The 27,240-nt window shown below is 38.6% G+C and overlaps 1 protein-coding gene across 1 annotated transcript in view; it reads left to right on the top strand.

Annotated features, from left to right (window-relative positions):
- The window catches only part of LOC139148580 (sodium-dependent multivitamin transporter-like), a 41,604-nt gene that overhangs the window by 11,415 nt on the left and 2,949 nt on the right, over positions 1–27,240 (top strand). The window contains exons 2-11 of the mRNA XM_070720064.1: positions 17,325–17,511; positions 18,074–18,141; positions 18,523–18,677; positions 20,747–20,884; positions 21,304–21,389; positions 22,498–22,545; positions 24,434–24,495; positions 25,268–25,356; positions 25,482–25,624; positions 26,289–26,442. Of these exons, the coding sequence (XP_070576165.1) occupies positions 17,325–17,511; positions 18,074–18,141; positions 18,523–18,677; positions 20,747–20,884; positions 21,304–21,389; positions 22,498–22,545; positions 24,434–24,495; positions 25,268–25,356; positions 25,482–25,624; positions 26,289–26,442 (1,130 nt within the window). The remainder of the gene's footprint in view (positions 1–17,324; positions 17,512–18,073; positions 18,142–18,522; positions 18,678–20,746; positions 20,885–21,303; positions 21,390–22,497; positions 22,546–24,433; positions 24,496–25,267; positions 25,357–25,481; positions 25,625–26,288; positions 26,443–27,240) is intronic.

The following is a 27,240-nucleotide window of genomic DNA, read 5'->3' as shown; positions in this document are numbered from 1 at the left end:
TGAATCTTCCATTTTGGCCTTATGGCAGCCATATTGTCAATAATTTTATTAAGAGAAGCCTCTTTTCATAGAAAATAAAATAATCAAACATTAAACAATGCAAATAGTAATCTTAATATGCATTTATTACGACAATACGTCCACTATTCACCACAGAATCATCCGTAGAACAGCACCTATGGGATTTTACAGTAATTGAAGATTGCTATGTTTCAAAATGGCCGCCACACCAGAACGAGGCTCTATGCTTATAAAAATATGCAAATAGTAATCTTAATGGGCACTTATAATGGAAATACATCCACTATTCCCCACAGAATCATCCGTAGAGCAGTAGGGGATTTTATAGTGACTGATGGTCGCCATATTTAAAAATGGCCGCCACACCAGAACGAGGCATAATCTGTGGTGGCTCGGTATCCAAATTGATTGATATTATGATAATCTACATTCATACCAAATTTCATGCTTTCATCATAAAATGCACAATTGTTATGAAAATTTTGCTTATGCCGCGCCACTACGTCCAGAAATTTCAAAACTATATTTTTTTACCCTGACATATAATACAGCGACCTTGCACACTATTGATCATTCCACTGTTTCTGTTGGGATTTGTTGGTTTGTTAATTTGTTCCGTGGCCCCGTAAGATTTTTTCAATACGATACACAGTTTGAATTTTTTTCAAGGTAAATTTAGTATATTCCCAGTTTGTGGGGTAAAGTTGTCTGGAGTGAAAGTTTGAGTTGACGCTGATAGAGTAGACGTCGAGCCCGGCACAGTTGACTGAGATCCGGTCGGTTTGAGGTCGTTCAGTCCACAGTTCTGTATGATCACCGTTCGGCATTTGGGTAATTTTTTTTTTGGTCAAAGTAATTCAGTAACAATATACGCCAGATTCCTTGTGTTGTTTTTGTCACTGTCATACGCGTATACGGACGGTTTTCGATTAAAAAACGGTAAAAATATCCTGTGCTTGTAAATGCGTGCAAAATTTATTCAGTGACTGTTTACGCAGCAGTCGTAAATACGACTAGGATTTACCACCAGGTAACAACTGTAAACACCGCATCAACAGTCCATACGAAAATTTTGTGCTGAATCGAGGGAGATAACAATTGCGGTAGGACAGGTCAGTCCACCATCTGTCAAAGTTGTTGATCGGAAAAATCTTCACTGTTCACAAACTACATGAGTGGCTGTTATAGTTGTACACGTAGTTCAATGGGCTTTCCACTGTCCCTTGTTACGAGCTATGTTCAAAGTGCGTCAAGCTACGAATATTTTCATGTATGGAGTTACAGACATCGGTGAAGTACCGGCTACATTTTGTTCAAAACCCTTGTCTGTTTGTTCCTCGTGTTGTTTTTTGTGTCTCTAACGTCGACTGGCTCTATGTGCGTACAAACATAGCAGTCGGGATTAAGATATCCTGGATAAATAGATACACTCATCGTTTATTCCGCCTTTGACGCAAAGATACACACTGTTTTACATGTACCACTCCTAGGCCCTGGGATCGATTTCCATACCTTTAAGTACATTTATGTCAATTATCAAATATCTATAAATGCGTTTTGTATTGAAAAAGTATTACCTAGTTTTCTCATAGACTACCATTGTATAGTGAATCAATATTATAAACAGCTGGGTCAATTAAATCCAAATATCAAAATTTTGTACACACATGCTTCTGCAAAAATATTGCGATCCACCTGTAATTTCTGTCCAATCCCTTTGAGGGGTAATTTCAAAATTATAGCAAGTTTGGAGGGGAAATTTGAACATTAACACCTTGTGAGTTGGTAAGGAGGGTCATTTGAAAAAATCTGAGGATCTTTTTGGGGGGGGGATTCTATCGTGCCCCCCTCCAGAGGTATTTGTGTGTGCAGCTTTACTCGCGGTCCCTTTGTAGAGGGACTGTGCTTTACTCAAGCAATATGAGGGGGGTCATGAAATTTTTGTCATCTTAAAAGGGGGTCATCAATTTTTTGGTGCAATGGGTAGGGGGTTCTCTTATATGGCAGATTCGGAACAAATGTATGTTCAACATGGAGAATTACACACTGGAAACAAGGTGTAGAAGTCATTGTAAAGGTGGAGGTGTTGGGATCTATGTACATACATCTATACAATATAATATTTGTGACGAAATTTCAGTACCCAATGCAGAATCGTTATGGTTAGAATTTAAAGACAAAGGCAAACAGTATATTGTTGGTGTAATTTATAGACCACCAAGTGACGATGAAATCTTATTTATAGATGGCCTTGAAAATACTTTGCGTTTGATAAACCACAAATACCATGGTTGTGTTTTAGTTGGTGATTTTAATATCAACATCAACCAGTCTTCAAGTATGTCTAAGATGTTATTGAACAATCTCCATTGTTTAAACTATGAGCAAGTCATTCAAGATCCAACTAGGATTACCAGTTATTCACAGACCACCATTGACCATATTTATACAAATCTCTGTGACAGAAGCATTGATGCTGGTGTTCTCTATGCTGACATTTCTGACCACTTACCAGTTTTTGTATTTTTCAATAATTTTTGTTTATCACTACCAGACAAAGTGCGAGTTTTGTCAAGGAATTTTTCAAATTACAGCAAGGATATCTTTACAAATGACCTCAGAAGAGAAACTTGGGACGATGTTATCTCTTGTAAAGATATCAATTTAGCTTATAGAAACTTTTCGACAAAATTTCTCAATTATTCTTCAAAACACGCCCCTATTAAGTCATTCAGCAAGTTAAACAAAAAGAAAAACAAACCTTGGATTACCCCTGGTATAAGAAAATCAATAAAAGCTAAACATAGTATGTCTAAGAAATTAATCAAGGGTGGGTTCCAGGAACCTTTTTATAGCAAATACAAGAAATATAGAAATTATCTAACTAATATCTTGAAGAAAGCCAAAAAAATGTATTATTCACAGCTTTTCATGACAAAGAGTAACAATAGTAATGAGATGTGGTGTGTAATAAATGAACTTTTGGGTAAGCAAAAACGAAAGAATCTTAAGATTCCAAATCAGATTCATGTTGCATCCGATAGTATGGAAAGTACTTCTGACTTGCAAAATATGGTTGAACTTTTAAATAATTACTTTAGTAATATAGGAGAGAATTTAGCATCGAGTATTGATACTTCTACTGCAACAGATTTGAATAAGTACTTAAAGAATCGTAATCAACAGTCATTCTTTTTACGTCCTGTAACTGAGGTTGAAATAAGGGATATAATTGTGTCACTTGATATTGAGAAAGCAACTGGCAATGATAACATTAGTGTTAAACTTGTCAAAGATGCTGTTGAAGAAATTTCCAAGTCACTTTGTCACTTGATAAATCTTTCATTCTCAAAAGGGGTGTTCCCAGATGATTTAAAAATTGCTAAGGTACTACCAATTCACAAAAAAGGGAATCTAGATGACATGGGCAACTACAGGCCTATTTCCATTTTACCGGTGCTCAGCAAAATTTACGAACAGACTGCTAACAAACAGGTTCTTCTCTTCTTTAACAAGCACAATTTATTCTATGATCACCAGTACGGGTTCCGTAAACAGTATAGTACAAAGTTATCACTAATCAGTCTTTCTCAATATCTACTTCATGAAATTGACAATGGTAATCCCACTCTAGGTATATTCATAGATTTTTCAAAAGCATCCGACACAATCAATCACGATGTTTTACTTGCAAAACTTGAATTTTATGGTATAAGGGGTTTACCTCTTAGCTGGATTCAAAGTTATTTATCGTCAAGAAGTCAGTTCGTTGGTGTACACGGTGTGAATTCTCACGCAAAAACAATCACATGTGGAGTCCCCAAGGATCAATTTTAGGCCCTACCCTTTTCCTAATCTATATAAATGATATTCCTATGTCATCAGACGCGTTTAACTTTCGACTTTATGCTGATGACTCGAATTTATTCCACACATTTTGTAACAGTTCAAATTGTATTAATCTGCATAGTATTAATGACGATTTTAGGCATGTGAGTAACTGGTGTGACGCCAACAAACTGACAATCAATTCCACAAAAACAAATTACATGATCATGAAAAGTTGTAGAAAAAATATTGAGTGTCACGGTTCACTTCAATTGAAGAACGATGACATTCGTAAAGTGGAATGTGCTTCTTTTGTCGGAGTAATTATCGACAGTAACCTCTCTTAGAAACAACACATTGATGAGGTATGTGTGAAAATTAGCAAAATGACTGGTGTTTTTTACAAATTACGTCACATAATGCCACAATCGATCTTAGTCCTGCTGTATAACGCCTTTGTTCTTCCCCATCTTACTTATTGTCTTGAGGTGTGGGGAGCCACCTATCCAACATACCTTAATGAAATATTTGTACTTCAAAAAAAGATGATTCGCACAATGACCTTTAGTAATTGGACAGAACACACAGCACCACTTTTTAAAAAATAGCGTCAATGACACTGTAGCTCCCATCCTGGACTATTTAGTGTTTGTTCTCTGGTCAGATATTTGAACATGTGTGAAAGGGATAAAGTGCATGAAGTGAAAATACTTAAATGTAATGTACTGGAGACAGTGAAATATGTTTAATGTATTTATTCAGAATATAAAATGGAAAAAATACAGAATTAGAAATATCGAATACTGTGATAAAACCATTAACTCAACAAGTCATTGACAATGACATAGTCCCCACTTGTAATAGGAGTATTAGTCTTGATGGGGCAGGGAAATGTGGTCATTAAGAAGTATCACTGGAGTGTATATGTTGAGATCTATGGGCACATGGGTCTATGTCGTTGTTCCCAATTTGAAACAAATGAGGCATGTCTAAGTTATGGTTCTAAATCTGGAAAAAAGATCAGACCTCTAGCAGTATTGGCCAGCCAAGAAATACATATGCGCATAATAAATGAGGTACAAGATGTGACATCTTAAGGTCTAATATCCTATCAAAATTGGACGGTATAGAACTTGTGGTTACTGAGATATGCATATATATGTATAATCAAGGTCAAAGGTCATCGAGGTCACATGACATTTTGAAAACAAAATTATATTGCTAATTAATCCCTCTATACCATAAAATCAGACCTCTAGCTCTATTCGCTTGCCCAGAACTAGATGTGTGCATAATTAATGAGGTAAAGCGTGTGTTGTCATAAGGTCTCCCATCCTACTAAATACAAAGGACATAGCACTTGTGGTTACTTATTTATTGACATAAACATATATTTTAGGTAAAAGGTCATCGAGGTCACATGACATTTGGTCAAAATATTTCTCTATATTTCTCTCTCAACAAGTACTGCTGCGATATCACAGACAGCCTTCAATCACCTCTATCTCCCCGTACTTCTGGATTAATCCTTTCAGTTTATGTTTCCCGTCTCGTGTGCCAATGTTTTTGGTTCGGATACCAGAGTTCGAACATAATTCTGATCCAGTCGAATTTTGACCGGCATTTTCATGGTAGCAGCCATATTTGTTGTAGCATGTTCTGTCAGGTGACTAACCTCCGCCATCTTGAACAAAATTCTGTTCAAGATGGCTACCCGGTACCTGACCCTATATTTCCCCACGCCCTCTACCGGGGAAATGGGTCAGGGAACCAGACTACACTTGTGGTTACTGAGTTATGGACAAATATGTATATTTGAGGACAAAGGTCATCGAGGTCACATGACATTTTGTCAAAATATCCGAGATATCTGCTTGAACGGATGGACTCATGGATGGACGAACACACGGACATGACCCAATCTATAAGCCCACTGGACTTCATCCGTGGGGACTAAAAATTGTGTCACTGCATCCTTTTTGCAATATGAATACGATGAGAAACTAAATTTTTATTTTTCGTGGCCTTATACATGGGAGTCTATGGAGATCTGCCTTATACATGGGAGTCTATGGACGTGTAAACTAAAAATATGCAAATTTCACCATGATTTGCCAAAATTTGGGAAAGGTCACTCCTATGCACTTCCATACCAAGTTTCAAATCAATCGGACTTGTGGTTTCAGAGAAGAAGATTTTTTGACCAAAAATGGGAGAAAATTACAAAAAAATTCATGAAAAATAGCAAATCCAAGATACTGACCCAAGATGTGCACAATCATTTCAGGTCAGCCCAAAGTACTTACATGCTAATTTTTCATGTAATCTGCTCAGTGGTTATTGAGTTTTTTTCAATTTTGACTGTTTTTACATTTTTTCACTTAATTTGTATATTTTTGGCAATGACAACTTCATCTCATGTACAGCCCATCATCCATGTACACACCAAATATCAAGATGAAATGTGCAGCGGTTTTGGAGTTTTTGATGTTGACGGACAGACATACAGACATACAGACATACATACATACAGACATTTCCCTAGCCTATAAGAATAGCTTCCATTGCCATATATACATATGGCTATGGGAGCTAAAAACTAGATATACTTGATATCTACAAACAGCATAAATTACAGCTTGCAGTCTTTGTTCATCATGCTCTTCATGCCAGACTTCCATGTACTTTTAATGACTTTTTTACTCCAATTTCACATACATATAGTACAAGACAAAAGGAACGAAATGATCTGGAAATACCCAAAGCTAAACACAGAGTAGGTCAGTTTACAGTAAAATCTACAGCAACAAAAACTTGGAACAGCATACCTGATATCATACGGAACATAACAAATAGAAATCGTTTTAAACGTGAATATAGAAAACATCTCCAATCTCTTGTCTAAAGAAATGTATCACTGTAATATATTTCTGATTTCTTTATATATTTTTTTCTTTTCTGAGTAGTTTTCTGTAATGTAATAACGTGTGTTTCTGAGGAACAGCTTGCCCACATTCTTTTGCCGAAATATGTTAATGAGGCTGGAGGCGGACTCGATTAGTTGCTGGACAACTATTTTCCGCACTCCTTTTCCCTCCTTCTGTGTAATCGAATCATTGTAAATTTACATTTGATCTTCACTTGGTTTTTTGGGGGGGAATAAACATTATTATTATTATTATTTTGACTGATGCGCATGAAGAATTTGCCGGCCCACCCCCTGAACGCTCCTTTACCAGTGTAAAGTCTTCTCGGTGGTGTAGCGGGGCAGCCGAAATCCCTCTAATCTCGTATTAGCGTCCATTGACGATCCAAGATCATCGAATTCGCCCACATCATTCTGCCAGAGAACTTGAAGGCCGTCGGGATTGTCGCTGACAAGAAAAAGAATGCGTTCCTGGTGTATCATTTTAGCAGTACATGCGGCAGCAGGTAGTGCAGACTGAAGTAGGGTCGGAAAATCATGTTGGGGTGTTGTGGGAAAGTTTAGCTGCGGAAAAGCAGCTGGATAGTGGCCCAAAAGTGCGAGTTCTTCGTATCTAGTAAGGGAGCATTCGTTATTTACGGGGAGGGGGGGTTGGTGGAATTTGAGCGACAAATGAAACGTAAAAAGCGACCCCCCCCCTCCAAATCAAATTTCTAAAATTTGACCCCCCTTCAATTCATCAATTGTAAAATGTGACCCCCCCCCCCCCCCATGAAAAAAATTTCATCAGATTTGATTCATTAACCCTTCGCACCCTGTGGCCCCGGGCTGAAAAAGTTTCCTCACATACTAGAGAATCAACATTTTTGGTGAAATGCCAAAATCAATTTTTTGCACGCACATGAACTTGTAATCGCTCTAGTCTAATCAAGTACACTAATATCAATAATCAAGAGTACATAAATACACAGATTTACCTAGTTTTATATTGGAAAAAAATATTCACAGTTTCCATATAGACAAGATAGTGAATCAACATTTCGGTGACATTCCAAAATCAAATTTCTTGCACAAACATCCACTTGTTACCACCCTAGTCTAATCAAGTAAATTAATATCAATAATCAAGCGTACATAAATACACAGATTTAACTAGTTTTGTAATGGAAAAAAATTATTCATAGTTTCCTCTGACAAGATAGTGAATTAACAATTCAGTGAAATTCCAAAATCAAATTTCTTGCTCACACATGCACTGGTAACTACCCTAGTCTTATCAAGTACATTAATATCAATAATCAAGAGTCTATAAATACACAGATTTAGCTAGTTTTGTATTTAAAGAAATTATTCATAGCTTCTCATAGATTATGTATGGAGGACCTGTGTATTTTCTATTTTGCCTGGGAGTTCTTGTGTGTTATCACTGTATACCTAGGGAGTCCAAGACGGGAACTTTCCAGAGAGTGTTTTACGTTGTTTGATGCACTGGCACTGGAAGGTTTGAGTGTCAGCGTGTGCTTTTTAAGTCAGATATTTCTCTATTTTGAGTCTTACTCAAGTCAGCAGATATGTAAAGAAACTGGTGAGTGGCAGAGATCGAATTTTATGCGGATCGGACTGTTTATTTAAACCCTACGCCATCCTCTACTTTAGTCGATGGAACGAACATTGCTCACACAAGTGAAAGCCGTGCCGTATATTTGCAATATACGCACTGGCACGCTAAGATGATAATATCACCACAAGTTGAAAGCTGATCTTTCTGCAGCAAATTGTGTGTTAACTGTGAACTTTATTCCGTTTATGAGTTCAGTCAGATGTCTGAGATTGTCATGAGAACATTATTTAGGCCCTATGATCGTTCCACTGAACTTTTGTCAATGCGCGGAGTTAGCAGAGGAAGACTTCAGATTAGTTCGGCATGTCCCGACCGGAAGTAAACAAAAGATCTAAGATGGCTGCTCCGTGGTAGCTGAACTGGACGCTGCTTAGCAATGAATTGCGTGTGTTGTCGCCGACTTTCATGTGCAGACATTACACGGGACTTACAATAGATCTGTTCCCGGTTTTCCCACAATGCATTGCAGTGACTTTATCAAACACCGTATATAAGCTCAAAACAGCGAAAACATACTGATTTGTGTTGTACAACGGATTGTTACAGAAGAATGACACAAATTTGCAATGCCAGATAATGCCCCGTGTATAATCTAACCATCAGCGACGAAAATATAGGTCAGGGTGTAATCTACCATAGAGTTCTATGAGTAACGTACCCTGCGTGTACCCTACGGCTAAAAAGTTCTATGCGTAACATACGCTTTGTATACCCTGGCGCGCACTGCATCATGGAACCGGTAAAAGAACTATTGTGCTCATCATCGAACATTAGTTAAAGTACAGGGTACACAGGCTTGTTGTTTATTTGTGTCTGTTTGTTGGGGGTATGTTTGTGTTTGTTTATTTGTTATTTTTAATAAAATAACAGCGAAAAGCTGTTTTGTTAATATTTGTCAATAAAGAGCAGTTTATTTGTTTATTTGTTTGTTTATTTATTTATTTGTTTGTTTGTTTGTTTGTTTGTTGATACGTATTTCCGATGGTTAGGGTTAGGGTTAGGCTTAAGTTAGGGTTAGGGTTAGGCTTAGGCTTAGGGTTAGGCTTAAGTTAGGGTTAGAGTTAGGGTTAGGCTTATTCACTCCCAATATAGTGGGAGTGAATAAGCCTAACCCTAACTCTAACCCTAACTTAAGCCTAACCCTAACCCTAACCCTAACCCTAACTTAAGCCTAACCCTAACCCTAACCATCGGAAATACGTATCAACAAACAAACAAACAAACAAACAAACAAATAAATAAACAAACAAATAAATAAACAAACAAATAAACAAATAAACTGCTCTTTATTGACAATATTAACAAAACAGCTTTTGGCTGTTATTTTATTAAAATAACAAATAACAAACACAAACATACACACAAACAAAACAAACAAACACAAATAAACAACAAGCCTGTGTACCCTGTGGTTAAAGTCGCGTGTGAACTATTTGTGTTTCCAAGCCGCGTGGTCAGTCTGAGGTACCTCTGCGGTAACGTTAAGTTTTCCATAGAAATTGTTAAGCATTTAGAAAGGGTTTGAACAGAGTTTTGTTCTGAAAGTGTGTTCGACTCCTGCCGTCGGGAGGTCGATCAGTACGGTTACTGTTACCATGAGTAATATTTATAGTTTTGAAGTACGGTTTTACTATTTTATATGTAGACCCCGATATTTGACACAATATAGTAATATACAGAAGTTGTTTGTTACATTATATGACTGTGCGTTGGTTCCTCATTTCATGCCCCATGCTGTGTAGCCCTGCGTACAGGTGTGTGCACGTGTGTTCCCAGCATTATATGGCCTCTACCAAAGCCCTGCAATGGTCTTTGTACAGACTTGAGGTCTCTGCGGCCTGGATCTGGACCGCAATGAAGACTAAACGGTCTTTTTGGCCGAAATTCTGCTCTATTGGGGCAAAATCCTTTCCCTGCCTACCTTTACCTCCTAACCCAATCCCAGAAAAGATGTGATTGACTTCTCCTAACGTCCAAACCGCTCATTTTCTGAAACATAACATACTCGACAAGTTGTTTACCCATGGAGATCCCCATTTTGAATCTCGCTGCAGAGACCCCAGTTATCTCCACAGACCGTTTGCAGGGCTGTGGTGGAGGCCGTATACGCCAGGAACACACAGACCTGTACTCAGGGCTACATGCTCTGTTGCTGCTCTAGAGAGGTTAACGCCAGTCTCGGACTTGTTGGCCCTGCTAGAGAAATAAATTTGGCTGAGCTTCGGTCGGTTATTATTCTGCCGTCTCGAAACATCGGTTACACCACAGGGTACACAGGCTTGTTGTTTATTTGTGTTTGTTTGTTTGTTTGTTTGTTTGTGTGTATGTTTGTGTTTGTTTATTTGTTATTTTTAATAAAATAACAGCGAAAAGCTGTTTTGTTAATATTTGTCAATAAAGAGCAGTTTATTTGTTTATTTGTTTGTTTTATTTATTTGTTATTTATTTGTTTGTTTGTTTGTTTGTTGATACGTATTTCCGATGGTTAGGGTTAGGGTTAGGCTTAAGTTAGGGTTAGGGTTAGGGTTAGGGTTAGGGTTAAGTTAGGTTAGGTTAGGGTTAGGCTTAGTTAGGGTTAGAGTTAGGGTTAGGCTTATTCACTCCCACTATATATGGAGACAAGGGGAGCAAGTGGGATTCCAACATCTGTATTTTCAAGTCAAGAAAAACACACCAAATAAATGCCGGACAATTGAAATATTGGGTTTGTGGCAGCATCATGTCCTGTACTTACCACACCTATCCTTTAATTCGATGGAAAGGGCAAAAAATCGGCGATATTTAGCATCTTTCTCCTTTGATTCGTACAGTTTGTACGGCAAAACGTAAGTGTCACACTTTGGCGGGTTAGTACGTCAGAGAAATTCAAATCGGACCAATCAGGCAGCTTGTTAGACTCACAGCAGTATACGCGAACGCCAGTTCTCAAGCGACTATACCACAGCAAGATGCAGTCGTGCCTGTGACTAATACGTGTTCGCAGATATCGAGAATGCAACAAAAAAGTCGTTGATTCACTGTTCATGACAACGGATCATACTTTAACCATTAAAAGATGTAAAAACAATGGGAAACTCGAGTTCCCTTGACAGCAACGTAAGGAAAATGACACGTTTTTCCAGTACGTTTCTTGATTCTTTGACCCTGCTCACCCCGTCGCCTAAATAGAATAGTCTCACACACGTCTGCCATGGTTTATTTTCATTGACGGCCACGATGTCTGTTTTTATGTGAACATGCAGTTGCTTTTGTTTGAAGCAATTAATTATCCTTTCATTTGTGAAGCTTTTTTTCCTGTGACTATTACAATCACTGCTATGTTGTTGTTTTCACAAGATGTATACGGTTTGATACAGGAATATTGAGTTGCCTTTCCGTGTAGGCAATATGCATGCCATGCCAGTTCACACACACTCAGATCAGCAGCATACATGTACATGACGTCTTTGTTTCAAGTTTGGGTTTTTTCGACGCTGAAATTTTACCAAAATGTCACTTCTGTATTCAGAGATTGTGTAATCAATACCTTTGGATAAAGTTGATTTGGAAAGCGATAGACACATCCAGAGGAGTTGAAAAAATCGTGCATAAAATTAGCATAAGTTAAGCGACCGTGGTGGCGTGGCAGAAAAAAATGGGATACTCTAGCCCCTCCAGTTTTTACCACCGTTCACTGTTCAGTGTTGCCGAACCGGGGGCTTATAGTATACTCGGACGAGTACAGTATTGTTCGTAGTTGGAAGGTTACTGCCCGTAGTTTACTTTCGATAGCTAGAAAACTATTATACTATTAGAATTGAACCAATACCAAGAACAACTTTTCCAGCCGCGGAAATTCAACCGTGGCGTGGCGACGGTCTCTCTGTATTTGTTTACTTCCGGGTTTACGCTCATGTTTTTGTCCATCTAGGCTCGTATATCTCACGAACTGATTGGAAATGAGTGCGTTTCGCACAGATGTATAGTTGAAGTACTCTAGTGGAACCTTCTTCAGCTTCTTCTCATAAGACCAAAGTGAATGTTGCGGCATACAAAGTTGTCGACGATTCGTAAAGGGAAAATGAACATGGCAAAATGCGCCAAAGTAAAATCATCCTGGTTCGAGCCCCATAACGGTAACGTCTCCAGTTCGGGCCAAGGCAGGGCTAACAAGCTATCTGATTGGTCCGATTTGAATTTCACTGACGTACTAACCCGCCAAAGTGTGACACTTACGTTTTGCCGTACAAACTGTACGAATCAAAGGAGAAAGATGCTAAATATCGCCGATTTTTGCCCTTTCCATCGAATTAAAGGATAGGTGTGGTAAGTACAGGACATGATGCTGCCACAAACCCAATATTTCAATTGTCCGGCATTTATTTGGTGTGTTTTTCTTGACTTGAAAATACAGATGTTGGAATCCCACTTGCTCCCCTTGTCTCCATATTGGGAGTGAATAAGCCTAACCCTAACTCTAACCCTAACTTAAGCCTAACCCTAACCCTAACCCTAACCCTAACCCTAACTTAAGCCTAACCCTAACCCTAACCATCGGAAATACGTATCAACAAACAAACAAACAAACAAATAAATAAATAAACAAACAAATAAACAAATAAACTGCTCTTTATTGACAAATATTAACAAAACAGCTTTTGGCTGTTATTTTATTAAAAATAACAAATAAACAAACACAAACATACACACAAACAAACAAACAAACAAACACAAATAAACAACAAGCCTGTGTACCCCTGTGGTTACACAAGCAACATTTCGGTGAAATTCCAAAGTCAATTTTGTTTTCCATAACTCAATACAAACCTTTGTAAAATTTGATCCCCCCCCCTTCAATCATTGATTGTAAAATTTGACCCCCCCCCCCTAAACAGCGGTTTTGTAAAAGTCAACCCCCCTGATTTCCACCACCCCCCCCCGTAAATAACGAATGCTCCCTAACTTCTCCCCGACTTAGAATTTCTCCCCGACTCATGTGTCAGCATTCAATGTTAGCGTCGCATTCAATTTTTTCTCCCGACATATGTGTCCGCGTTCAATGTCTGCGTCACAGTCAATTGTTTCTCTCCGACATGTGTGTCTGCATTCAATTGTTTCTCCTCTATATATGTGTGAATTCAATGTTAGCGTCGTATTCAATTGTTTCTCCCTGATATATGTGTTTGCGTTCAATCTTTTCTCTCCGACATATGTGTCCGCATTCAAAGTCTGCGTCGAAGTCAATTGTTTCTCTCCTACATGGGCGTAGCAGTCAATGATTTTTGTCACTAACACATGAGGGCGCTGGCAAATTTTGGTGAGGGTGACCCTCGCTCCATGACCCATGATTGCATCTGGAAAAAAGTATCACTCTTTCAGTGTTCGTGATCGCGAATGTAATAAAGAGAAAGTGGCTTCACATATCAGCCATGTCATCTTGTATGTGCTTTGGCGTGTTTAGTGTCTGAGTTGTGTTTTGGCTGTTAGTATGAAAATTAACAAACGAGTCGTTAATTTTAAAATAATGTAATAAAGGGAAAGTGGCTTCACAAATCAGCCATCTCGTCTTGTATGTGCTTTGGTGTGTTTAGTGTCTGAGTTGTGTTTTGGATGTTAGTGTGAAAATTAACAAACGAGTTCGCACATTGCTGCTTTTTATAGCTTGTGTTCTTATATATAATGTTGCTATAGTTTTCGTTGTGAAGACTAGTGTTTTCTTTGTTTCTTCGTTTGTTCGCTTGTGTTCTAGTTGCGTAATTTGTGCGGCGAATTGTGCTTGCGATATGACCATAGGGGAAAGAAATCAGTCCCATGGGGTGGGGAGGAGGGTTTTGTGCAATGGTTTACCTTATTTGATTTTATTAATTTGACTGTGATATTTCAAATAAAGAGTTCAACTTCACACCGTCTGACTGTTTTCTTTATTGCTACAAGTAATTTTATTAATTTTGACTGTAATATTTCAAATAAAGATTTCAACTCACATTGCCAACTTGCTAATCCGCTGTCCGTATCAGCGGATTAATTGATTGAGTCAACACCACAGCCGTCACACACGTAGTAAAATAAGGAAAGGGTTGAAAATCACAGACACAGTGTCACAAAAAAACGCAAATCTGAGCAGATATAGAAGTCAATCGAAATTTAACGACTATCAAAAGCATCGCTATACCGATGAACTGTTACATGCCAAAGTACGCCGTCTAAAATGGTCATCTTGAGCCAGAAAACCAACCTACATTTTTGAGTCGGTCATGGTCCGATGTCGTCCGTAAGAGCGGAAGTCGGAAGTAGAACCTTTTGACCTCAAACCTGTTTATTTCCAATCCAGAAGTAAACATATTTCCCATGATGCGTTTGATGTTATATAATGTAAAAGTTAGTACATCATGCTCAAAAAAAGCAAAGTTTTATAAGATCACGCTACACGACTGGTTTTAATCAATCCTACAAAATCAAAACAAGGATTCAATTTGTATCCTTTTTGTCACAAAATGTTGCTAACGATGAGTTCGAGAATATAACCAAAACTTCTGTAAATCCTGCACGGAAAGAGCTGAAGGGCGAGGTATCACGTTTCCTGCCTCTGCATCTACACAAACCTCCTTGGTTATCGAGGTGGTAGCTTCAACAGCCACAGACAAGGAGAATTTTTCTCCTTGTAGCGAGGCTTAGACAGCATCAACCGAACCGAACATCGCTGCAGGCAGCTCAATATAGATTGATGTCATCGTGTATGCCAGTATTATACACTATCCATATTCAGATATTATTCGATGCCATCATCGTCACCGTACATCTATAGCGTCTATCGTCAACGTAGCACACCGTCATCGACTGTGACTGACTAGTTTGCCCGGCCTCCCCGCTAATACATCAGCGACAATCCGTACCAATGAAGTTATCACCTACAGGTACTCCAAAATAACCTCCACAATGTGCACATCGTATCAACAAAACATCTTGAATATCAAGGAACACGACTTCCTAATATTAACCCCAGTTGTTACCAGGACTACAATTTGCTGACATTTTCTTGCCCGTTCTCGTTTTAAAATGTTAGTGTGTTTTTCACTTCCGCGTCCATGTGTAGCGTAAGTTATAGTATTTTCCCCAAAGACGGACAGCCCTCGCTTCAGTTTCCGAGAACTAGATGGATAAAATCATTAACTTTTTATTCAGTTTTGCCGGTACTGCGAGCACGCCTTTTCAACAAAAACGATTTCATGGTATTCGCCACATTGTCTGTGTATTCTGTCTGTAAAAACGTTAGCTGCTGCGTTTAGGTTGTTGCGCGGCACAACAGAGGGTCCACGCTGACTTTTATATATTTTCGCTGTATTGTTATGCACTTTCCACCATTATCATTCCTCAAACACGCAACTCAACGACGACAGCACATAATCTGAATGAACTGAAAGGATGGACTTAGCTTTTTAAAGTTCTAGGGTATAGGAAAATGTAGTCAGGAACTTAACCTATGTCATCAAAATTTTGTAACGTTGCTGTTCTCCTTCAGGCCGGCGCCGTCCAGATCATGTATTTTAATTTTTTCTGAGCTGTCTCTCCACATGGCTGTTGTTAGTGACTTTTTAACTTTTCTACATTTTCTCTCCTGACCGGTCGGACGGTAGCCTAGTTGATTTCATCACAGACAAAGGGCTTCAATTTCTCTCAACGAGAATAGTTTAAGCGTCCACGGTAGTAGATTTCAGGTTTCCGATTTTTTCCCAATATTTTCTCTCCACAACCGATCGCACCAGGTCGTGGCTGTAAAGTGTTGAATTTTCACAACATTTTTCTCAACGACCGGTCATGAGGTTGTGGCTTTCAAGCTTTGACTTTTTCCCCCGGTAATTTTTTTCAACGACCGGTCGTGGCTATAAAGAGTTTAATTTAGCCCGAAATTTTCTCAATGATCGGTCATGAGGTTATGGCTTTCAGGGTTTTTTTCCCGGTAATTTTTCTCAATGACCGATCGTGAGGTCGTGGCTGTAAGTGTAAAGTGTGGAATTTTTGCCAACATTTGTCTACACGACCGGTCGCGAGGTTGTTGCTTTCAGTAATTTCTCTCAATGGCCGGTCACTAGGGAGCTCCTTTACCGTTTATTTATGAATAATAAGTTGTGTACCTTCCTATTTATTTACGAATTCATGAATATTTTAAGCGTCCACTAGTTTTACGGACGACATCGTGACACTGTGTCTGTGATTTTCAACCCTTTCCTTATTTTAATGCGTGTGGGACGGCTGTGGTGTTGACTCAATCACTTAATCCGCTGATACCGACAGCGGATTAGCAAGTTGGCAATGTTTTCGGAGCAATTACAGTGGTGTATACACAAGTTGGAGAGGAGATAAGGACTTGTCGGTAATATATAAAGCTGTCAGACGGTGTGGAGTTGAAATCTTTATTTGAAATATTACAGTCAAAATTAATAAAATTACTTGTAGCAATAAAGAAAACAGTCAGACGGTGTGGAGTTGAACTCTTTATTTGAAATATCACAGTCAAAATTAATAAAATCAAATAAGGTAAACCATTGCACAAAAACCCTCCCTCCCCACCCCAGGGGACTGATTTCTTTCCCCAAGACTGTTAAAACAGGAATGGCGGCCATTTTGAATTCGCAAAATGCTAGGGAATTTGTTTTGCTAGTTCCAAACTTTGCACGGTGACCCCTAACTTTTTATTGTTGATTTAGTAAGAGAATGGTTGAAAGTTTCATTCCGGAAAGTTTGAGCCAAAGTTTGTCTTTCACTTTCGAGGCGCGAACTACCTTAAAGTGGCTCCATTACAAGCTCTAAGTTATTAACCTGCCTCTAAAAAGCATGCCCTGCCATTATTCAAATTGAAAAGCATCGTGTACACGAGGGAGATAACATTATAAGCTGTTAGGGAATTGTGATCAAGGAACAGAAACAAATCTTTCTTTGCGTTACACCAAGATTGGTGATGATTACGGCGGCGGAGGTGACGACGACGATGATGATGATGATGATGATGATGATGATGATGATGACGACCACGATGACGAGATGAGGATGTCCAATATTTCGATGGCGATGATAATGACAATGATGATGGTTATGACGATGATTGAAGTAGTATGCACCTCGGAAGTGAAAGACAACCGTTTGCTCAAACTTTCTTCAATGAAACTTTCAATCATTCTCTTAACAAATGAACAATAAAAATCAGGGGTCACCGTTCAAAGTTTTGAACTAGCGAAACAAATTACCCTGCATTTTGCAATATTTGAAATTCAAAATAGCGCCATCCCTTTCCTATGGGAAAATGTTATGCTTTGGATTTTCGAAAAACTAAAACGGCGAAATTGTTTCTTTCTCCAAGAGCTTTAAAATAAGCGCCAACAAGTGGTAGATCAGAAAAGAATTGTGGAAATGTGAGAGTCCAAATGTCTTTTGCCGAGGCGCATTCTATACCTTAAAAGGAAACTGATGGAGTTGATGGCACAGTAGCATTGGCGATGATAATTATAGCAGTTAGGATTATCCTATTATGTTTGACTGTTCGAATATTAATAACGACCCAGCAAATCTGCGACGACCATAGTTGTTGCGATATCGTTGTTTTGTGGCGAGGCTTGAGTAATGCATAACATGACCCGAGCATATTAATGGAAGATCGTATGAAGCAAAATATTATCAAGTCCGATTTTCTCTTTGTCTGACAGTTATGGACATAGATCAGTGGATATCACTCGTTGTTACCGGGCTTGTCTGCGTGATATACACTACATTGGTGAGTTTTCACGAACATGCATATCTCAACGTTTTAAGTACGGGCAATGTTTTGTTGAAAATCTTTTGTTGAAGTATGTTCATCAGCGGACACATCATGACTACAAAATATTTGAACCATCAAAATCAAGTAGAATTACCATAACATATTATGTGAACGTATATATATATATATATATATATATATATATATATATATATATATATATATATATATATATTTAAACTTAGTAACATTATCACAGTAGCATAATATCCATATAGATGCTGATAGGTGAATTTTGTATCCAATAAGGAACCTGTTTATGCTCCTTTTCGGCACAGAAAAAGTACAGGTCAAAACCTAATTATTTGTAATCTCCGGTAAAATTATAATTTTTAGGGTGGAATGAAAGCGGTCATCTGGACAGACGTCTTCCAGTTTATCGTCATCTTTGGGACCGTCATTGCTGTCGCTGTCTTGGGTACCATCGAGGCTGGCGGGCTGGAGCATGTTTGGGAAGTCAACAAACGAGATGGCCGACTTGATGTCTTCACGTAATTATGATGAGTGAAAAGCTTGACAAAAACCGTTAATGAAAATCGTTGTTCTAAATAAATTGATCCAGTGACCCGACTTGCCGAGTTTTTAAACAGTAAAAGACGCGCACATTAAACAGAATAGAGATTTTTAAGCGATAAATCACACCAAGCGACGGTATAGCACGATATTTTGACCAGGTCACGACATATATGCATGAGCGATAGCGAGTTCATATATGAAGTGAATTGATCAAAACCGAGTGCGCTTCACAAACTATACGAAGAATCGACTTCACGCGCGACATGGCTGCGCGCTGCATGTCCTACACAGGGGGAACTTTTTAAGGTCCAGTATTCTATTACAATTGTAACCGATCAAAAACTGTCCTTTGCTTTAAATCTCTTCTGATTTCGATCGCACTTGATTGTCGTACGGCACAAGGGGGTGGGTGCAGGGCAGTCATTTTGTTTGTTTACACTGAGAGTTGCCATGTCAACAGGCGTCGCGCGCGCGACATCACTGTGACGCCAGCGCTCGCTACATGTTCGGAAGTAGACCGTGCCGTGGAAAAGGCAGAATGATTGCAAGAGCTTGTCAAAAAATACAAGAACTTTAACAGAAAATTCATGGGAAAACATTACAAGACTCAACATATTATTTCCTATTTAGGGAGCATTCGTTTTTTTTACAGGGAAGGGGTTGGTGGAAATCAGGGGGGGGGGAAGTTGACTTTTACGATATCGTTATTAGGGGGTCAAATTTTACAATCAATGATTGGAAGGGGGTCAAATTTTATAAAGGTTTGTATAGAGATATGGGAAAAAAATTGACTTTGGAATTTCACCGAAATGATGCTTGATCCTCCGTACATAATCTATGAGTAGTCTATGAGGAAACTAGGAATAATTTCTTTTAAATACAAAACTAGCTAAATCTGTGTATTTATAGACTCTTGATTATTGTTACTAATGTACTTGATCAGAATCGGGTAGTTACAGGTGCATGTGTGAGCAAGAAATTTGATTTTGAAATTTCACCGAAATGTTGTTGATTCACTATCTTGTCTATGAGGAAACTATGAATAATGTTTTGCCAAGACAAAACTAGGTAAATCTGTGTATTTATGTACTCTTGTTTATTGATATTAGTGTACTTGATTAGACTAAGGCGATTACAAGTTCATGTGTGAGCAAGAAATTTGATTTTGGAATTTCACCAAAAATGTTGATTCTCTTAACATTGTGGTCTGTGAGGAAACTTTGAATACTTTTTTTACAATACAAAACTGGCTATTAAAATCTGTGCTTTAAAAAAGTTTGACAATTGATATAAATGTACGTGACGAGAATATTATTTTTGAAAGAGCAGATCTGAAAAACCAATATGATATAGGAATTTCACCCAGTGATTATTTGTAAAGTTCAAAAAGGATTCTTTGAAAGTTCAAAGGTCAAATTGGAAATTATAAGTCAATTAAGATATTATTGATATGGACTGTGACATCTGGGGGAGGGTCGCTGTTTTTTGTGCATGAAAATTTGGGGTGGGTAACTTTTTCTAGCAAACACTTTTGAAGGGCCTAATTTTTCAGCCCAGGGCCATAGGGTGCGAAGGGTTAATGAATCAAATCTGATGATTTTTTTTTGGGGGGGGAGGCACGTTTTACAATTGATAAATTTTGGGGGTCAAATTTTAGAAATTTGATTTTGAGGGGGTCGCTTTTTACATTTCACTTGTCGCTCAAGTTCAACCGACCCCTTCCCCGTAAAAAACGAATGCTCCCTTAGCAACCTGAAATATCCGTGTTCCTCAAATCCCTTCAAATTTTTACGTCGGCAACAATTCGTTTCGCAGGTGGAAAGCGGCAGCCATTTTGTTTGTTTACGCTGTTTACCATGAAATTGCAAATGTTTTTCAGCAACACTCCAAAACTGATGACGTTTATCGTGCATGTCTCGACGTTTACCATGAAATATAACGGCTGATATTTTACGCTAAACGTCACTAGGATGAAGCGATGTGGGCATGGGTGTATATGATAAAAGCAGAATTAATCATTCTTTACTCTTTACGTATTTTCCAGAGTTCCGTTCGATTTAACACAGCGAACAACGTTAGTGAGCTTGATAATCGGCGCTGGAATGAATCTGTTACCTATGTACATCAGCCAAACCGCTGTGCAAAGATACATGTCCGCAAAAAGTCTGAAACAGGCACAGATGTAAGTAATCTGACAGTAGTTTGTTTGTTATAAAGCCTTGATGACTATAAGAAATAAGAAAGCGGAAATGTAAACTTGTTTTATATATATATATATATATATATATATATATATATATATATATATATATATATATATATATATATATATATGAGCTCAAAGGTAGATATCTGTTTCAAGGTGTATCGTAAATTCAAAACCTATAGTAGCGTTGAATTCTAATGCACTACCGGAACGTGATTGCGAAAGCTGTAACTATAACGTTAGCATAACTCTCTCTCCCTCTCTCTCTCTCTCTCTCTCTCTCTCTCTCTCTCTCTCTCTCTCTCTCTCTCTCTCTCTCTCTCACATACACTTTATAATATAAATATATGATATGTACATATGTATATATATATTTATTTATTTATTTATCATAGGTCCGTAATGATCACTCTGCCCTTTATCTTTGTCATTTTACCAACCGTTTGCTTCACGGGTATGGTGATGTATGCTTACTACGACGGTAAGACAATGACGTTGACTCCTGAATGAGGTTCGCAGCAGGGTGATGGAGCGCTGGACTGTTTTGTCCACTGAAGACAATCCTTTGGACATATGTCCCTGGCACATTCTTTATTTTGGTTTGAGTTAGAGTTAGTTTTGGGGGTTAGCTTTAGGGTTAGCGGTACACGATCCTTGGACTTTAACCATTTAACGAACCCATAACTTTAGCCGCTAACCCTAACCGAAATCAAGAGAGTACCGGGTAGATATGATCCTTGGACAATTTTCAGTGGACAAAATGGTCATATGCATATTACTCTCACTTGCAAAACGTGGGAACTGAAGGATAACACACATACATGTATCCTGCTCGAGGCACAATGCCGTGCAATGTGACAATACAGTAACACTCGTGTGACACGCTTGATTCCAAGTAATCGTGGTACTAGTCTATAAACTCGAGAGACTGCCTGAAGATGTCAACAGTGAGGTAAAGCCCCACTAGCTGTGTCTTTTAGCGTTATTTTTAAGATTTTACTTCAAGCTAAAATAAGATTGTGAGAATGTACTTATTTAGGTCTGTGTATACACTCATTATAAACTACTCACAGTGGGACTGTATATGCAATTTTGAACAAGATAAAGATTAGATTGCGATTAAATGTTTGCCTAAACTATGGTCCCTCGGACCGTGCCCAAACATTAAATCGCAGCCCCATGCGAAAAAGCAAAAACCGTGGATACTGTTCATATCTGCACTGAAATCTTCACATAAACTGCACAGAGTAGTCCAACGTAATGCATAGGGGTGAATGTTTTCAACTGTGACATTTACGTTCTGTTTCTTTTGTAATATTACCAATTTTTGAAAATGGCGGGAAATCAAAATGACCGTTAGAATTTTCTTGTCAAATGTGTCACAAAATTATGGTTTCCTAATGCAGTAAAAGCACGTATCCCTTCAGAGGATAGAATTCAGAGAAAACCAGTTACAGCTATAGTTGGGCTTTAATATATTTTGCCGGGCAGGAGTGTATTCCTAACTGGATACAAACAGTTTAAAATCTAATAGCTTTTTTATTTATTAATTAATGTGTCATTCATTCATTTTCTTTCTTTTTCCACAGATTACCTCATGCCCTTACAACCTGCAGTCAACGCAACATTTTCTCCTGGTAAGTTATGGCCATTTGATTATAATTGCCATTCTTTATCATTAATGACTCGGGTTGAATTAAACTTATAAGTTAGACAAATTGATCAGTTCTACCGTTTATCGCAAGTTTCGTCTTGTGAAATCTCGTCGATAAGTGTGTAAGTACATTGCAGAGTTTCCAGCGGTTGGTGACGCCAATCCGAAGAAGACATTTACTGTAAAACTGATGATGAACGTCACTGTTCATCGCCATTTTCCCGTGTGAAATCTAACTGAGATCAAGAAACATAGATTGTACGGCCTGTAACTCGCCCGACCCTAGTTCGAACTCTCCGACCCAGCACTTGTTTTTCCTACACTCGAAGGAAAATGCCGTTACGGTGAGAATTGGTGAAAATGCTGACATCAAAACGCGATTCCGATTATGTCTCGCAATAAAACATTGTTACGCACTTCGGCTTGTTCTCACGCATGCGTGATCTCCATAACATGTGTATGAGAAGAGTGCATTAACAGCCCAGAAAACATCAGCGGAAGATTGGCAATGCGTAGGCAGATATGTCTATCCCCAACGGCTCCTAATTCGATGAGACCAAACTTCGACCTGGGGAAGTACGCTCACTTTCAAATACTTGGACTCCTGGCTTGCTGCTTGTTCTGTATTTTTGGGTTTTTTTCTGGCCTTGTGGCGTGACATTTGAGTGCAGCTCTTCGATCACTGTCCAAATTTTGCGTATTTACGGTAATGAACTTTGGGTGGTGTCCCCTCTCATTTATAAGCAGCTGCTTCAGCCGCAGTCACTAGATAAGCTTATTCGGTACACCCGCCATTTTAAAATTGTCGATAAACACAAGGGATGTTAGGATATGTTGTTCATTGCAACAGGTCCGTTGTATGCGTCTCATAGCAACAGACGGGACGAGTCCCTACCCCTTAAGACAACACCTAATACATAGCTATTAATTTCTGACGCCTAGAAGCTACAGAAATAACGGACGACGCGCTGACCATTAACGCTTATTTATGGGCAAGGGCGAGAGGAAAGCCAAAAATTAATGGGCGAGGCTTACCGAGCCCGTTAATTTGGCTTTCCTCGCGCCCGCGCCCATATGTAAACGTTAATGGTCAGCGCGGAGTCTGTTATTTCTATTATATTATCAGCGAATCCCGAAAAACCGTCAAAATTTCAGAAAATTTCCCGTGCGAACGACAACGGGGCCCTAGAACCTGTCAGTGAGTAGTGCACGCGCTGCAAAAACTTTGCAAATCCGGATATTTTTTTGGAAAAAAGCGTCTAAACTTGGCCGATAAATGCTTCATTTTATTTTATGGTTGATTAAGAATTTTGTACAAATCACAATTTTCGTTTTAGCTGTAAAGTTACTATGTTTACGATATTATTCATATTCATGGGCATGAAAACAAACCATTACTGTGTATTTGTGGGCAGTCACGTGGCTCGGCTCCACCAATCAAAACGCGATGGACAGAGCATGGTAATATAATACATATTATCAGGCGTTTCTCCGTTCTTAACGAGGCAACAATTTGATCTGCGGAAAATTACGTGACTTCGAAAGCGCTTTATCTTTGGAATAATTTGTAAGATTGATTAAATGTTCTGATACTGTGACGTGACTTTCCGAAAAACTGTGACAATGAGAGTACTTTAAGCTTTGGTCTGAGATCGATACATTCTAGTGAACAAAACTAAGTTCGAGCAAAAAACAACAGCATGCAAATCACTTGGGAAAATTTCTCGCATTTTGTTTCAAGCGAGTAAAAATTTATAAAAAAATGAAAATGCTTTCCCATACACCTGTCCCGTTTCTGATGGGGGAGAGTCTTGCAGGAAATACATATTTCATTATTTTGCCTGACAGATTTGTTTGTTCCCATATCGCAGAGCTTCCTGACGCCAGTGGCGTTAATCCAAAGTACGCACCGAACTACTCTTCGTCGGATCAGGTAAGTTATTGGTCAGCGTAGAGAAAGCTAACGGCTAAACCAAGTGGACACGAAATGATATATAGTGGTTTGCGTTAATTGGTAGCAATGATACCGGGCACTAGACACAGCTAACACTGCCAGGTGTAACTATCGTCTAGCGGTAATATCAGTCAATTACAGAGTAATCAACTCTACGAAAGTAAAAAAAAATGTCTTGAAGGAGGTCAGACCTAGTCAAGACAACACCACCAGATCCGCACAAAACTTAGCACGCTTGCAAATGATGCGTTCTGGACAGTTAGCGGGATGTGTGGATATATGGTGTTGTTTTGACTACTCGTACGCGCTGTGCTGATTGCAACTCCCTAATGTAGACAGTGTGTATTCTTTATTATTGCATATGTTGTAGCAACACCGAGTAGACAAAATACTGGTAGATAAAGTAGTGTAGCCAGCTTCAGTATGGATTTATGGGTTCGTTTTTGAAAAAAGAAATAAACCTTGCCATGCACTTAGTGGACTGTCTTTAAATGTATAGTGTGGTGCCCCACACTACTTTCCGGATATTTTCAAAATGGCCGTTCGCTGGTGTATCGATCGAGACCTTGGTGAAAAGTTTTAAAGACAATATTACATTAAAATGTTCTTCCATGTTTACATCACAAGTCAATGGAATTCAATGATCCATCAGCTCCAGTGTCGTGTTACGATGGCAACGACACCTTCTCGACTGCGCCTGGGTAGATACTAGTAAGCGAATGTAACAACTTCTCACTTCTTTTAATCGTAGATACTGGTCTATTTCATCAGTTCGCTGTTCGGATCGATACCCGGTATACAAGGTCTCTTCGTCTCTTCGCTTTTTGCAGGTACTCTCAGGTAATAGGAACAAATATACAGTTACGCTTTTCCGGAATCACTCTGTTATTAATTCATTTAAAACAAAAATACTCGGCGGTACTGCTGGTCATCACTAATGCAAACAAGGTACTTTTACTCCGCAGTTCGATGTCATCCGGATTAAATGCGATGATAGCCGTGACCTTGGAAGATGTTGTGAAGCCATGGCGACGATGGCGGGCAAGAATGACGCAGACAACGATGTATGAAAATGACATCCATGATACTATACTTGCCAAAATTCTCAGTGAGTGCATCCTGACAAGATTACAGAGAAGAGAAACGTAGATAAAACGACTTTAATAATAATGACCTGCGTTGATAGCGGCTGACAAATCTCAAATAATGAAACTACAGTGCTTTGTACCTGGTGGTAATGAAACTAGGTCTTGAGAGTTTACTTCTAAAACTTCTACGTTCGACGTTGCGACCGGTCAACATCCGCTACTTTTAGCCTGGGCAATGTCTCGTCATCTGTTCTATTCCTGATGAAGATTCCCTGTGTGAAATCGAAACGTCGAAGTTTTAGAAATAAACTCTATTTTGGAACAGAGTCTTGTTTTTCGTCCGCTCTTTAGTAGAACTTTCTATTCAATACAAGACTGGCTTTATAAAGATAGTCCTCAGGAAGAAAACGAACACGTAAGTACGTGTGAACATGAGTCCTAAGTTTTCAAAATTCAGAGATTAAGAACAGAAACAAAAACAATAAGATGACAACACTTACAATATCGACAAAGATAAATCGGTGCTTCCTCAATAAGTTCTCACGAAGATAGTATGCAAGCAAAGAATAAAATGAAATCTCTTATTATCCACAGAATATTAAAGACGAATGTATGTGTTTCATGTGATCTCGGTGGATATTATTCATACTTTCACCAGCCGCTGCGGTTGTTTTCCATTTTCAGCCGTCGTGTATGGAATCATTTCCATTGGCCTTGCTTACGTAGCTTCCTCTTTTGGTTCTCTGGTATCCCTGGCTAACACAATATTCGGTACTTCCGGGGGACCGCTACTCGGGGGATTTGGTCTCGGGATGTACTACAGGCGGGCTAACTCGTGGTAAGTCATACAATAATAATAATAATAATAATAATAATAATAATAATAATAATAATACACTTTTTTGAAATTCGCTAACTTGTTCGGCTAATGGGATTATCTTTCACAAGGTCGACAATCAATCGAAGTGTACAAGTGTTAAAACAACATCAAAAGTTACCAAAGCTTAAAAGTACAAGTCACAAACATGATCAACATAAACATAAACTAAAAGGGCAGTGAAAATAAAACAACAACCAAAGACGTAAAAAACCAACAAAACCACACACAAACAAGCAAACAGAAATCCCAACAGAAACATTAAAACGATCAAGAAGGCTTCTATACAAGAGCGCTTTTGAATGGACTTAGAACGGGGCTACTTCTAAAGTACTAAGTGAGACAAACTCTTCCTTATGACGATTTCTGTTCTTTTTTGGGAAATACAAATTACGTGATAATGTTGAGCGGAGTGACCTTGAAGAATGAACATTCACTGGGAGGAATAATTTGTGTGGATACTTCGGGCCCATGAACCGGGAATTCAGAGTTCATTTTATAAATGTCTACTTCAACTCCTCTTTTCGTCACGCCGTAGTCGTCAGCGCGTGCAATTATGTTGTTGCAAATTTGAGCTGCATTTTATTGAAGGGTTCTATCAGAAGGGATAAATGATGAAATTCGCTGGGCTTAGGTTTCCCTTTAAACGAAATACCGTACAGCTTTGGATAGTGCTGTACAAATTCGTGAATGTATACGTACACAGATCGCAATATGAACACATTAAGGCGGGGGAATTCTTGAAAATAAACTCATGAT

The sequence above is a fragment of the Ptychodera flava genome, chromosome 13 (assembly GCF_041260155.1).
Source record: "Ptychodera flava strain L36383 chromosome 13, AS_Pfla_20210202, whole genome shotgun sequence".
Classification (NCBI taxonomy): Eukaryota; Metazoa; Hemichordata; class Enteropneusta; family Ptychoderidae; genus Ptychodera; species Ptychodera flava.
The sequence above is the reverse complement of the archived record's forward strand: the minus strand, read 5'-3'. Positions and strand labels throughout refer to the sequence as shown.